Raw genomic sequence first — 15,903 nt, 5'->3', positions numbered from 1 at the left:
ACAAAATATTGCTTTGCAGTTTGTGCAACGCATTCCTGCAAAACTAGTTTAAATAGTTTACATGAATAGCCTAAAATAGCTTAAATCAATCAGTCAGATTAAACTGCCAAGTGGTATTTCCCTATATCTGTTGAATTATTAAAAACTACCGCTTGGCTGGAAACCCAAAACCGCCACAACAAAACAGAATGAGGGGCAGAAAAGGCCTTAAGTATACTGCAGAAAATAAAGGACTAATTGAAAATACTCTCAATAGTCTTTCACAGGCCACGACGTCGATAACTTTTAGTGCATAATTTTAGTTTTCTAAAAAACATCAAGCAATCTCAATTTTCTCGTTTTTCAGAAGTTCAGATGTGCTAATTTTTCAGAATTCTGCAAATATAAGTAAGTATCACTAATTTTTTTTCATTAATTTTAGTTTTTATATATTCACAATAAACCTTAAAAGTGAACTTTGACTAACTTAGATGATTAAATTACAGAGATCAAAATGAGTTTTTGTTAAAAGAGGTTTCAGTAAATATAGGAGGTTTCACTCCTCGCCCCTCTTAAACTTTCCTTAAAACGGGCAATTTTGAGATATAAAGAGTTAAGGGGGTATATTATCATCGGTATCTTAGGGGATTTGCAGATAAAAAAAAATTCAATTATCTATGAAATATTGTCTTATATTAAATATAGAGATTTCCAAACCTGAAGGACATTAATTATTTTTAATTCCTAAGATTTATGGCGTAATATTGTTATTGCAATTTTTCTACCACGACGATGCAAAAAACTTTTGAATTTGTCATAAGAAAGTATACTTTCTTTATTTCGCTTCTTGGACTTCAGCATTTTAGGAAAATTGACTATTCAAATCGTATTGTTGTGACACATACAGGGTTAAAACGAAAAATTCTCTAAATTAAGGAGGGAGGGCAGTGCGCCCTCCTGCCCAAAAGTAACGGACCATTGCTTGACGTCAAAACATTTCGACGCTCCAACCATGTCCCAGAGCCCCGCTATTGCTGGAGAAAAAAAGGAGAACAAATAGACACATCAGCGTTTCAAGCTCTTTTCAAAATTTCTAAAAATGTATTTTCGCAATTGAATTTTACTGCTAGGATAAAAATTAGTAATATTTCTCGTTATTCCCGAATAAGCTTTGAATTTAGTTAAAACATTTTTTCACAAGGCAATTTATTTCAAACTCGTTTTTTTAATTTTCATGATTTTCAACAGGGGGGTTTTAAGCCTCTTGTTAAGAATTCTGAGCCATGGAGACTTCAATGTTATACTCATTAGTCTTTCACATTTAGCAGTCCACGTTTAGTCATCAATAATATTTCAGAAAGTCCTATTTTCGGTAACATATGCCACTTTCCGATGGCGTTGTCAAGACAAATTTGTACATATAGAGCTGTGAGCATTAGTTTTCACACGAGTTTTTTGGCCGCTTTCAGGGAATTTTCGTAGAAAATTAGTCGACACATCGACGTTTCAAGCTCTTTTTCGAAATTTCCAAAAAATTATTTTCATAACTGGCTCGTACTATTTAAACATAAATAACGGTTGTTATTCCAACACCCAATTTAAATTATTTTTGCATTAAGCAGTTTTTTTCTTAAAAAGGTGTCTTTTCAGTTTTTACTTACTAAGGGGGGGGGGTCGGAGAAGGAGTATAAAAGAGGGGGAATTAAATCTTATAAACATTAGCTCTTAAGGAACTTTCAACAATATCTCAGCGCCCCGCTAGTGCTCGAGAAATAAAAAAAAAACATAAAAAAAGAAGACACGTCGTTGTTTTAAGCTCTCCGAAATTTCCAATTGTATAAGGTAAGCTAATATATGTCATAGCTTAGATCCAAATACGTAGACAGGAGCCTAATTTTTTTTGGGGGGGGGGGGGGTGCGGGGGCAAAAAAAACATAAATTGCAGAAAGGGAAACTTATTAACGAAAACTGAAAAACCGCATAAGAGCATAGCACTCACGGCTCATGCTGCAATATCCCTTGTAATTTTGTCCATTAACGCGTGTGCAATTAGTGACATAATTAGTGACAATACCATTTTATCTTAGCAATTTACTGATAATGAATAAAATTATATGGCATCAAGAGTTGTGCTAAGGATGCAAACAAAGATGCATGATGAGCATGGAATACAAATGGATAGAATAAGTAAAGTAAACATACTTTATAAAATGAATATAAAAATACTAAAAAATGTAAAAATGCTATAAAATGAGCATAATAAGTAAAACCTCGCACAAGAGCAGAGCATTCACAGCTCTTGCTGAAATATCGCTTGTAATTCTGTTCAGTAATGCGTGTACAATCATAATTAGTGACAATAGCGTTTTATGTTGTTAAATTACTGATACTGAAAAATTAAATGGCTTTAAGAAACATGTTAAGGACGCAAACAAAGATGAATGATGAGGATGGAATACGAATGAATAGAATAAAAAAAGAAAGGTAAATGGTATCTCATTAAAACCTGCCTGTGGGCCTGAATCTAGATTCGGACTCCACCAATTTCTGAATTCAGACTCGTAGTTTGTCCGTTTTCTTAACAACTAAAACATCCACCCCTCTATCAATATCCCCCAATAACCCACCCTTCTAACAATGATTGTGACTTAGATCCTGACTGCAGAGATTTTTAATAGCTCCAGCTCGTTTTAGCGGCATAAGTACGCCTACATATCAATTCTACTTATTTCTAATCTTATTTACTTTCGTCTAGTCTTAGTAATTATTAATAATTACTAGCCAAAAGAATTATACAATATTGTTATAATGCAAAAATCTATAGAGCATTTTATTGTTCTATATCCACTGCACTATCGATAACCTGTTTCAATAAATTTTTCATTTTTTTGCAGATTCATAAACTTTGGATGACGTTTAAAGATGATCAAATAGTTTTCTATCCTCAAAATGGTATTCTGCACCTGCGCGTTCCGGAAAAAAGTACTGCATTACATGATGTGTAAAAGAACAAAAATTCAAAATGAAAGAAAAAGGAAAAACTTAAACTATCATTAAGATATTAGAGTTGTTCAAAGGTTTTATTATGGCTGTAAGAAACTCAGAGACGGATTCGATGATCGGTTTGGCGCTGGCAGCCTCCAGAAACCTCTGTCGGGAAAGAACGAGCTGTGGGGCGAAGATGAAGGAAGACAATAGCTAGAAGAATCTTTAGAATGTTGCCAAGATGATGTGGAAGCTGATCTCTGCGTAATAAATGCCTAAATTAGAAGTCCATTGCCTTCACATAAACAGGTGCTCGTAGAGTTTTTTTGGCTTTACTAAAATAATCTTTAATTGCAACGGAGTTTTTTTTTTTTTTTTTTACAATGAATCCAAAAACATATCTCAAGATTTTCTTATAGTAAACAGCATAGACAACGAAAAGGCCCTGGGTTTATTTCCTGAGTTTTTTAAGTTGAGAATTTTGAACTGTAAAAAAATTGGTTGTATCGAAAAATATTCAAATACATTTTTCAAATTTATTTTCAAAAAAGAAAACGGGTTTTCTAGGATCTACATCCTAATCTTACAAATTTCTCTAAGCTTTCATTCTAATGGGAGCTTCAATGTGGGATACGAAACGCAAAAACTGCTGTACTAAAAACAATCTGAAGAACTTGGTATCACAAGTAAAAGTCACCTCCTAAATTTTTTCGAAACAAATTAAACTTTAGTTTTAAACAGTCAAAGACTAAAAAAAAAAAAAAAAAACTATGGGTGATGGGTAAGTGGTACTAGTGCATTAGATGGTCACTTTTATATACTATGCAAGGAAACCAGTCATGCAACGACAGGGTTTTTTTTGGGGTTTAGGGGGGGGAAGGTACCTAGGTTAGGTTAGATTAGGTATTTAATATATGCTATGATTTACCCCCCCCCCCCAATGTGCAAATATAGAGCCCAAATTTGTCTCTAAACTATTATATATTCATCCTATTTCATTTCATTAGCATTAACAAACTTGACTTTTTAGAAGTGACCATCTAATGCATTAGTACCGGGAAAGCTTGATCATTTCTTTTCCGAATTAACCATAGAGATTCTTTTAAGGACATGGGCTATTTCCAACTGAGGCTTAACTAGTTCGTTGCTCGTTGCAATTTTACGATTACTATAATTTTGATGAAATGATTAGAATCAAAAGTCACAATATTCATTTTTGAAGTTTCAGAAAGTTGCCAAAACAATTCCATTTTTTTATGGGTTTGGACATCAGCCCCAAATTTCAAAGCCTGAACAATATAATCTTTAACACAGCACGTCTTAGATCTTGATTTCAGTGCCATTTTTGAATTATCCTCAGTGAGTGCCATGAATAGGATATTTTCAGAACAATACTAATAAAACAATAACAATAAGACAATACTGCAATAACAATAAGAACAATAAAAATAAAACAATGCTAAGTAAACTTCGTGATAAAATTCTCAAAGCCAAATCGATCTATAATACAATTTTAGTTATCCATATCCCCCGATGGAATGTCAAGTTCAAGTTCAAATTTTTATTTTTAGTATTCACAATGAATTAATAAAGAACAAACTTTCGCGCTGAAGAAAAACCCATGAGGGTTTGCAGTCAGCCAAAAACCCACATAACTACTTACCTAATAATCAAATAATTAAATAAATCTAACAAACATAATAATAACAAATCCACTCTATCACTCATCAATACTTACCTCCTTCACTTTGCTCCCAACCCACCTTTACCTCCCATAGCCACCCCAACGCCCTCTACCACCCATAATAAAATTCAACAATCATAATCACCAAAAAACAATCTTTTAATTTCATTTTAAACTGAGGCAAGTGTTCGCCACTCTAATGATCACTGATAGCGCATTCCATACGGATGGATCTAGGTGTTTCATTGAAAATGAAGACTATGTACCATTACATAAATAAACGATTATCTTATCACTATGCCTAATTCGATAATTATCCAGGTCACTATCAACTTGGTATAAACTCTTAAAAACATCGGCAGCTATTAATAAATTAAACACTAACACTGTAACTTGGTAATTTCTTATTTAACCAACATTAAGGAGCTTTAGATACATAAAACAAGCAAAGGTGTCATGGACATCCAGGACATACTTCCCCATTGTCCTAACAGTTTTATTTTCTAAAAATAGCTCTTTTTTATAGTTGCATAAGAAGTTACTGCCCCACAGGGGCAACCGTAGGGGATCTATGGTTAAGCAGCGAATAATTTATAGTTAGAAGTATCCTGTATGGGGGAAAGTGCTCCAGACGTCAAAGTATGCAGACCCCATGGGCGATTTTTAATGAAATAACGTCACTGTGACATTTCCATGTCAGTTGACAATCAAGATAAAAACCAAGGTAGTGGAAACGATCAGTAACCATTTTAACTGGCTTAACACGGTTTAACTGGTTTAAACACAGTTTTAACTGTTTAAAACCAAGGTAGTTGAGACGATCGGTAACTAGTTTAACACAATTTAACTGGTTTAAACACAGTTTTAACTGGTTAAAACCAAGGTAGTGGAGACGATCAGTAACCAGTTTAACACAAACAGTTTAACTGGTTTAAACCAGTTCACTGGTTTAAACACAGTTTTAACTGGTTAAAACCAGTTTAACTGGTTTAAACACAGTTTTAACTGGTTAAAACCAAGGTAGTGGAGACGATCAGTAACCAGTTTAACACAAACAGTTTAACTGGTTTAAACCAGTTTCACTGGTTTGAGCACAGTTTTAACTGGTTAAAACCAGTTTAACTGGTTTAAACACAGTTATAACTGGTTAAAATCAAGGTAGTGGAGACGATCAGTAACCAGTTTAACACAAACAGTTTAACTGGTTTAAACCAGTTTAACTGGTTTAAACACAGTTTCAACTGGTTAAAACCAGTTTAACTGGGTTAAACACAGTTTTAACTGGTTAAAACCAAGGTAGTGGAGACGATCAGTAACCAGTTTAACATAAACAGTTTAACTGGTTTAAACCAGTTTAACTGGTTTACCATATAAAGTTACGAGGCCAAATATAACTAGTGGTGTACCAATTCTACAGAATGTCATTAAAAATATCTGTCCCACATTTATACACAATAAACTTCATGAAGTGAAAACATCCAGCTTTTCCAAAGCAATATTCCTTTTTCTCACCAGCTAATCCAGAGATGAGGCAAAAACAGTTAAACGATATCATCAACAAACAAGGTAAAACACGTATCATTTAGGTAAAGACGCATGAGATCAAGATAGATGAGGTAAAGTAATGGAACTAATACGGATACTTGCACCACTTCACTCCTCACTGAAATTGCTGCTGAGTTCACCTTACTCGACAATACTTTTAGGCACCTCACTGATAGATAGCTTTCAAGCAATTTTAAAAACTTTTCGCGGACACCCAACGACTCTATCCGACTTACTTGAGGACTCAGCTATCAATGTAAACAGTGATTCCAGACAAAATCATCATAAAATTCCCCAAACAAAATCAATCCACAATTAAATTTTTATTATATCTGTCTTATAGTTCAATTATCAGCTACCAGTGTAAAAGCTGATTAAGGGGGGGGGGCGAGGAAATCTCATAAAATACTCAAAGCAAAATCAATCCACAATTCAATTTTAGTTATGTTTATCCCCTGAGCTAATTAGCAGCTAACAGTGTAAATGGTGATTCCAGAAAAAGTTATGACCAAATCCCACAGTAAAATCCGCCCATAACACAATTTTAATTGTATTCATTTGTTGAGTTAATTAGCAGCTGCCCATGTAAATGGTGATTCCAGAAGAAATTATTATAAAATTCCCAGTTATGTTTGCCATTTAGTTCAATTAGCAACTACCAGTGTAAGCGATAATTAAGGAGGGGGGGGGGGAAACATCATAAAATTCCCAAAACAAGATCAATCCAGAATACCATTTTATTTATGCTTATCCCCTGAGCTAATTAGCAGCTAACAGTGTAAACGGTGATTCCAGAAAATGTTATGACAAAATCCCACAGAAAAATCAACCCATAACGAAATTTTAGTTGTATTCATCATTTGAGTTAATTAGCAGCTGCCCGTGTAAATGGCGATTCCAGAAGAAATTATTATAAAATTCCCCAAGCAAAATCAATCCACAATTCAATTTTAGTTATGTTTGTCATTTAGTTCAATTAGCAACTACCAGTATAAGCGATAATTAGGGGGGGGGGACATCATAAAATTCCCAAAGCAAGATCAATCCAGAATACCATTTTATTTATGTTTATCCCCTGAGCTAATTAGCAGCTAACAGTGTAAACGGTGAATCCAGAAAAGGTTATGACAAAATCCCACTATAAAATCAACCCATAACGCAATTTTAGTTGTATTCATCCGTTGAGTTAATTAGCAGCTGCCCGTGTAAATGGCGATTCCAGAAGAAATTACTATAAAATTCACCAAGCAATATCAATCCACAATTCAATTTTAGCTATGTTTGTCATTTAGTTCAATTAGCAACTACCAGTGTAAGCGATAATTAAGGGGGGGGGGACATCATAAAATTCCCAAAGCAAGATCAATCCAGAATACCATTTTATTTATGTTTATCCCCTGAGCTAATTAGCAGCTAACAGTGTAAACGGTGATTCCAAAAAAATTTTATGACAAAAACCCACAGAAAAATCAACCCATAACGTAATTTTAGTTGTATTCATCATTTGAGTTAATTAGCAGCTGCCCGTGTAAATGGCGATTCCAGAAGAAATTATTATAAAATTCCCCAAGCAAAATCAATCCACAATTCAATTTTAGTTATGCTTGTCATTTAGTTCAATTAGCAACTACCAGCGTAAGCGATAATTAAGGGGAGAAACATCTTAAAATTCCCAAAGCAAAATCAATCCAGAATACCATTTTATTTATGCTTATCCCCTGAGCTAATTAGCAGCTAACAGTGTAAATGGTGATTCCAGAAAAAGTTATGACAAAATCCCACAGCAAAATCAACCCATAACACAATTTTAGCTGTATTCATCCGTTGAGTTAATTAGCAGCTGCCCGTGTAAATGGCGATTCCAGAAGAAATTATTATAAAATTCCCCAAGCAAAATCAATCCACAATTCAATTTTAGTTATGCTTGTCATTTAGTTCAATTAGCAACTACCAGCGTAAGCGATAATTAAGGGGAAAAACATCTTAAAATTCCCAAAGCAAAATCAATCCAGAATACCATTTTATTTATGCTTATCCCCTGAGCTAATTAGCAGCGAACAGTGTAAACGGTGATTCCAAAAAAAGTTATGACAAAAACCCACAGAAAAATCAACCCATAACGCAATTTTAGTTGTATTCATCATTTCAGTTAATTAGCAGCTGCCCGTGTAAATGGCGATTCCAGAAGAAATTATTATAAAATTCCCCAAGCAAAATCAATCCACAATTCAATTTTAGTTATATTTGTCATTTAGTTCAATTAGCAACTACCAGCGTAAGCGATAATTAAGGGGAGAAACATCTTAAAATTCCCAAAGCAAAATCAATCCAGAATACCATTTTATTTATGCTTATCCCCTGAGCTAATTAGCAGCTAACAGTGTAAATGGTGATTCCAGAAAAAGTTATGACAAAATCCCACAGCAAAATCAACCCATAACACAATTTTAGTTGTATTCATCCGTTGAGTTAATTAGCAGCTGCCCGTGTAAATGGCGATTCCAGAAGAAATTATTATAAAATTCCCCAAGCAAAATCAATCCACAATTCAATTTTAGTTATGCTTGTCATTTAGTTCAATTAGCAACTACCAGCGTAAGCGATAATTAAGGGGAGAAACATCTTAAAATTCCCAAAGCAAAATCAATCCAGAATACCATTTTATTTATGCTTATCCCCTGAGCTAAATAGCAGCTAACAGTGTAAACAGTGATTCCAAAAAAAGTTATGACAAAAACCCACAGAAAAATCAACCCATAACGAAATTTTAGTTGTATTCATCATTTGAGTTAATTAGCAGCTGCCCGTGTAAATGGCGATTCCAGAAGAAATTATTATAAAATTCCCCAAGCAAAATCAATCCCCAATTCAATTTTAGTTATGCTTGTCATTTAGTTCAATTAGCAACTACCAGCGTAAGCGATAATTAAGGGGAGAAACATCTTAAAATTCCCAAAAAATCAATCCAGAATACCATTTTATTTATGCTTATCCCCTGAGCTAATTAGAAGCTAACAGTGTAAATGGTGATTCCAGAAAAAGTTATGACAAAATCCCACAGCAAAATCAACCCATAACACAATTTTAGTTGTATTCATCCGTTGAGTTAATTAGCAGCTGCCCGCGTAAATGGCGATTCCAGAAGAAATTATTATAAAATTCCCCAAGCAAAATCAATCCACAATTCAATTTTAGTTATGCTTGTCATTTAGTTCAATTAGCAACTACCAGCGTAAGAATCAATCCACAATTAAATTTTAGTTATGCTTGTCATTTAGTTCAATTAGCAACTACCAGCGTAAGCGATAATTAAGGGGAGAAACATCTTAAAATTCCCAAAGCAAAATCAATCCAGAATACCATTTTATTTATGCTTATCCCCTGAGCTAATTAGCAGCTAACAGTGTAAATGGTGATTCCAGAAAAAGTTATGACAAAATCCCACAGCAAAATCAGCCCATAACACAATTTTAGTTGTATTCATCATTTCAGTTAATTAGCAGCTGCCCGTGTAAATGGCGATTCCAGAAGAAATTATTATAAAATTCCCCAAGCAAAATCAATCCACAATTCAATTTTAGTTATGCTTGTCATTTAGTTCAATTAGCAACTACCAGCGTATGCGATAATTAAGCGGAGAAACATCTTAAAATTCCCAAAGCAAAATCAATCCAGAATACCATTTTATTTATGCTTATCCCCTGAGCTAATTAGCAGCTAACAGTGTAAACGGTGATTCCAAAAAAAGTAATGACAAAAACCCACAGAAAAATCAACCCATAACGCAATTTTAGTTGTATTCATCAGTTGAGTTAATTAGCAGCTGCCCGTGTAAATGGCGATTCCAGAAGAAACTATTATAAAATTCCCCAAGCAAAATCAATCCACAATTCAGTTTTAGTTATGCTTGTCATTTAGTTCAATTAGCAACCAACAGCGTAAGCGATAATTAAGGGGAGAAACATCTTAAAATTCCCAAAAAAAAATCAAACCAGAATACCATTTTATTTATGCTTATCCCCTGAGCTAATTAGCAGCTAACAGTGTAAACGGTGATTCCAGAAAAAGTTATGACAAAAACCCACAGAAAAATCAACCCGTAACGCAATTTAGTTGTATTCATCAGTTGAGTTAGTTAGCAGCTGCCCGTGTAAATGGTAATTCCAGAAGAAATTATTATAAAATTCCCCAAGCAAAATCAATCCACAATTCAATTTTAGTTATGCTTGTCATTTAGTTCAATTAGCAACTACTAGCGTAAGCGATAATTAAGGGGAGAAAAATCTTAAAATTCCCAAAGAAAAATCAATCCAGAATACCATTTTATTTATGCTTATCCCCTGAGCTAATTAGCAGCTAACAGTGTAAACGGTGATTCCAGAAAAAGTTATGACAAAATCCCACAGCAAAATCAACCCATAACACAATTTTAGTTGTATTCATCCGTTGAGCTAATTAGCAGCTGCGCGTGTAAATGGCGATTCCAGAAGAAATTATTTGAAAATTCCCCAAGCAAAATCAATCCACAAATTCAATTTTAGTTATGCTTGTCATTTACTTCAATTAGCAACTACCAGCGTAAGCGATAATTAAGGGGAGAAACATCTTAAAATTCCCAAAGCAAAATCTATCCAGAATACAATTTCATTCATGCTTATCCCCTGAGCTAATTAGCAGCTAACAGTGTAAACGGTGATTCCATAAAAAAAATTATGACAAAAACCTCACAGAAAAATCAACCCATAACGCAATTTTAGTTGTATTCATCAGTTGAGTTAATTAGCAGCTGCCCGTGTAAATGGCGATTCCAGAAAAAATTATTATAAAATTCCCCAAGCAAAATCAATCCACAATTCAATTTTAGTTATGCTTGTCATTTAGTTCAATTAGCAACTACCAACGTAAGCGATAATTAAGGGGAGAAACATCTTAAAATTCCCAAAGCAAAATCAATCCAGAATACCATTTTATTTATGCTTATCCCCTGAGCTAATTACCAGCTAACAGCGAAAACGGTGATTCCAGAAAAAGTTATGACAAAATCCCACAGCAAAATCAACCCATAACACAATTTTAGTTGTATTCATCCGTTGAGTTAATTAGCTGCTGCCCGTGTATTATCAACCAGTGTATGCGATAATTAAGTATTCATCTGTTGAGTTAATTAGCAGCTGCCCGTGTCAATGGCAATTCCACAAGAAATTATTATAAAATTCCCCAAGCAAAATCAATCCACAATTCAATTTTAGTTATGCTTGTCATTTAGTTGTATTAACAACTACCAGTGTAAGCGATAATTAAGGGGGGGGGGGAACATCATAAAATTCCCAAAGCAAGATCAATCCAGAATACCATTTCATTTATGTTTATCCCCTAAGCTAATTAGCAGCTAACAGTGTAAACGGTGATACCATAAAAAGTTATGACGAAATCCCACAGCAAAATCAACCCATAACGCAATTTTAGTTGTATTCATCAGTTGAAATAATTAGCTGCTGCCCGTGTAAATGGTGATGCCAGTAGAAATTATCATAAAATTCACAAAGCAAAAAGAATCCACAATACAACTTTAGTTACGTTTATGAGTTAGATAGCAGTTAACAGCTACCTTTGAGTCAGTAAGCAGCTACCGATGTAAACAGTGATTCCAGACGAAATTATCATGAATTTCCCAAGGCAATAGTAATGGTCGAATTGAACTTGAACCAAAGTCTTTTGTCTTCAATAAAGTTTTGACCTTTTTACAACTCACTCCCTAGAGTTGATTGAGGTTATTTTATGAAAGTGAAATTTTTGAAGAACGAGACTCGGGCTCCAGTGGTGGACATACTCATAGGCATGGGGGTTGTGGATGAAAAAGGTTAGGAGGTAAAATATGGTTTATGAGTTTCTAGGTTGGGTCAGTAATGATGAGAAAGTTCCGAGGGCCCAAGATTTAAATACAGACATCTTGGGAATTCAAAATAGTAAAAAAAAAACCTACACAAATAAGTATAAATCCACAAACATACATTAAAGAAGAGAGAGAAAAGATAAATTGAGATATGGAGAGGGAGAAAGAAAGAGGGAGAGGGAGAGAGAAAAAGAGAGAGAAGGAAACAAGACAGAGAGTGAGAGAAAGAGAGAGAAATAAAATTAAAAATATTGCAAGATAAACCTCTGTTTTCTGGGACAAATCTTCAAATTCATTCTTGATTTGTCTGTCTTCATCTGTGTCAGGCTCCAAGCTGATCGTACGAGCTGAAATTGAAATAAAGAATTGTAGTAAAACTTCCTTGATATTAAAAAAGTAATGGCTATGTAGTTCCCCTTGAATTGGACTTTCAACAAGAAAAAATTAATGTGAAAGCTTCTTTCTTCTAAGAAGGCGAAAATTTAATGCCTCGCATTTCAAATGAGTTAGAAGTTTTTACCTCATGAGTTTTTTTTTAATACTCTGCCATCATGCTGCCAGCCTCGTAGTTGAGTATATTCTAAAAACTCCGCGTTCACGGCAAAAAGGGATGAAGACCCCCCTGGGAGAATGCCTGCTATGAAGATACACTTATTTGCATTATTACTTTTGTTCGACATTAAACTACTACTACTACTACTACTAACAACTCACCGCAGCACCAAGTCACCTGAGGCCGGCACAGCTACGCACGCTCCTCCTCCATCCCAATCTATTCAAACCCTCCCTCTTCAGACCCTCCCAGGTAGTTCCCATTTCCTTCAAATCTTTCTTTAGGACATCCTCCCACCCGAACAACGGATGACCTGCTTTCCGTTTTGCCCTAGACGGTTGGCCGAAAAGGACAATCTTCGGAATCAGTCATCTTTCAAGCGCACAACGTACTCTAGCCATCTCAACGTTTCTTTCTTTATAGCCCTAGAAAGCGGGATTGGACCACATTTTTCGCACAGCCTACTGTTTGAAATATGGTCAGTCACGGGCCCTTGGAACAATCCGTAGATTGTTTTTCTGGTAAACATCTAATGAACATTCGTCCACTTTTCGGAGCCCCGTTGCCTCTGAGTCACATTTGATCACCGTCTCCAGTATTGTAATCCTGATTTGCAGACTTATCTTCCTATTCTTCCAAACTTTTTTTTTCTGTGAAAAAACACCCTGAGCCTTGGCTATTTTACTTTTAACATCTTCACTGCTCCCACCGTCTTTACTAATAATACTACCAAGGTAACTGAAGCTGCCCACCTGATCAATCTTTTTGTTGCCCAACGTCACTTATTCCTAGCCTTAGAGACTAAGTCTTCTTAACATTAATTTTTCAAACCTATTCTAGCACCCTCAACTCGCAAAACCTCTAAAAGTTCATTCATTTTGGTCGCGAACAACTATCTTCTTATGAGCAACAAAAAATACACTTATTTCTTTTTTTTAATATGCATGAAACCAATCAGCTTTTTGTATTCTTTTTGAACTAAAATATATATAATTATGAAGATTAATATCTGACGAAAGGATTCCGAAGACAACAAGTCAGATTACAATTGCCAGCCAAGGGTACAAAATCTAAAATTATTAGTGTATCACATACATTTTTCCAGGAAGAGGTTTGCAAAAACCAGAAAATTTCAAGTAGCTTCAGACTTAAATTTAGCAATATATTTTATCTCTTTAAGTTTTAATCACATTCACTCTATACTTTTTATTTTCTTGTTATTATTATTATTATTTTATTATCGCTGAGAAGAAATCAAATATAGGATACGACAGAAACTCGAGGATTCCGTTGTCATCTGTGTTTCAATCTTTATAAGGATTAAATTTTCCTTGTAGATTGTCCGAGGACCCAAGATTTAAATAAAGGGAATCTCGAAATACAAAAATAGTCGGAACAAAGAAATTCACAAATAACCTTAAATCCTAAAACGCACATTGAAGGAGAGGGAAAGAAGACAGAGAGCGAGAAAAAAAAAGAGAGAGAGAGAGAGAGAGAGAGAGAGAGAGAGAGAGAGAGAGAAAAATAGAAACAGAGAGAGGGAGAGAGAGAGAGAGAGAGCGGGAGAGAGAGAGAGAAAGGGTGGTGGAGAGTGACTTACCGTGTTTTGACAAAGCATACTTAGGTTTGCCCTTCATGCTTTGGCTACTTGTTTTAGAGTTGAAGTTGGGTTTAGTCTGATATTCTTGTTCTAAAGTCATTTCCTCAGAAAATTCATCAAAATCATCAACTTCCGCTAATTTTGTCCGTCTTTTAGGAGCCACCTCAACGTCAAGCTCATCAAAATCCGCCAATTTAGTTCGTCCTCTTAGAACTGACTCGTTCGGAAACTCATCATAGTCTGATAGTCCAGTCTGGCCTCTCCAGTCCGTCCCGTCAGATGAGTTATCAAAATCATCAATATCCGCAAGGTTTACTCGTTCAGAATAGGGATTATGACAATTGGCATCCGATTTCGCATTAGATTGGTCAACCAACGGATGAAACGAATCAAATATTTCGAAAAAATTATCATCCACGTCTCTCAGCTTATAGTCTAATACATCAGAGTTTTCACCAAGGGGCTTTCCTTGTCTCTTACTAATCATGACCCTTTCACTGGGTACAAGATCCCCATAAGTTTCATCAAAATCATCATCTATTTCAGACAATGCTCCAAGTCTCTTTTCACCCAATACAAAAATACTTTGGAATTCTCTATTTTGTTTCAATGGGTTGCGCTTGCTTAATTTAATTATGTTTTCTATAACGAAAGATTCATGCTCTGGCAGACAGATAATATCTTCAATAAGAATAAACTCCGGTCGAGACATCAAGTACTGATGTAATCCACCGCAGTTGAAAATGAATTCATTAGCGTCGCAATGAAAAAGCTTGAACACTTGGAGCACTGAATCACGATCGAAATAAAGAGGCCCAAAATCCTGGAGGTATTTGATAAAATTCCTTAAAAAAAAGGAAAATAAATTAATGATTGCAGTAGAAAGATAGAGAAAAGAAAAGGAATGGTAGCAGTTAGAGTTGATTAAAAATGTTAAAGACAGAAAAGCTGTAACAAATGAAAAAAGAAGGAAAATATCTATGTTGGATTAAGTGAAATATTGGCTATATTAATAATTAATAAAGAAAAACTTTCCGCAAAAGAAATTTTTCAAAGTAAACTAAAGAGAAGTATTAAACTTAAGACGAGGAGAAATATATTCCTAAAATGATTCAAACTCAAGACGACCAGAAATTATTATTAAAGAATAAATAAAACCCAAAACGAACAGAAATTAAATAAGCAATCATAGCAAACAAACATACAAGAGGTACTAATATAAAAGAATAAATTAATGTTGAAAGCAGTAAAATCTAAATTGAACGTTCCAGTCAAGCCTGAAACGAACAAAAATCCACACAAATACGAGTTTGGAAACTGCCTCCTTCCCTAGCTGTAAATGTCTAAACCCTACTACGTCATTGGCGCTTTATTGAAAACTATATGTGTCTTGAACAGTCCTTGGAAAGAGCTAATAAAATTAAACTGAATATTTGAAATATATATATATATATATATATATATATATATATATATATATATATATATATATATATATATATATATATATATATATATATATATATATATATATCAGTAAAGTTTTGATCAGTAATGAAGGAGGGGAGCATCTAAGAAGGACAAGGGGGCTGGTTGTCCTCCGATAGCTCTTCAACATCATCTGATATTTTTAACGTATTTTTAGGCTCCAAAGCTGTGGGGGC

General features: G+C 34.5%; 1 protein-coding gene across 1 annotated transcript in view; it reads right to left on the bottom strand.

Moving 5' to 3' along the window:
- The window catches only part of LOC148943909 (uncharacterized), a 141,830-nt gene that overhangs the window by 95,345 nt on the left and 30,582 nt on the right, over positions 1-15,903 (bottom strand). Inside the window, exons 6-7 of the mRNA XM_089101279.1 lie at positions 14,240-15,084; positions 12,351-12,433 (exon numbers count right to left, since the gene is read on the bottom strand). Of these exons, the coding sequence (XP_088957405.1) occupies positions 12,351-12,433; positions 14,240-15,084 (928 nt within the window). The remainder of the gene's footprint in view (positions 1-12,350; positions 12,434-14,239; positions 15,085-15,903) is intronic.

The sequence above is a fragment of the Artemia sp. Qi Xiang Cuo genome, chromosome 15 (genome assembly GCF_049724085.1).
Source record: "Artemia sp. Qi Xiang Cuo chromosome 15, ASM4972408v1, whole genome shotgun sequence".
Classification (NCBI taxonomy): domain Eukaryota; kingdom Metazoa; phylum Arthropoda; class Branchiopoda; order Anostraca; family Artemiidae; genus Artemia; species Artemia sp. Qi Xiang Cuo.
This window is presented reverse-complemented; position numbering and strand designations above follow the sequence as displayed.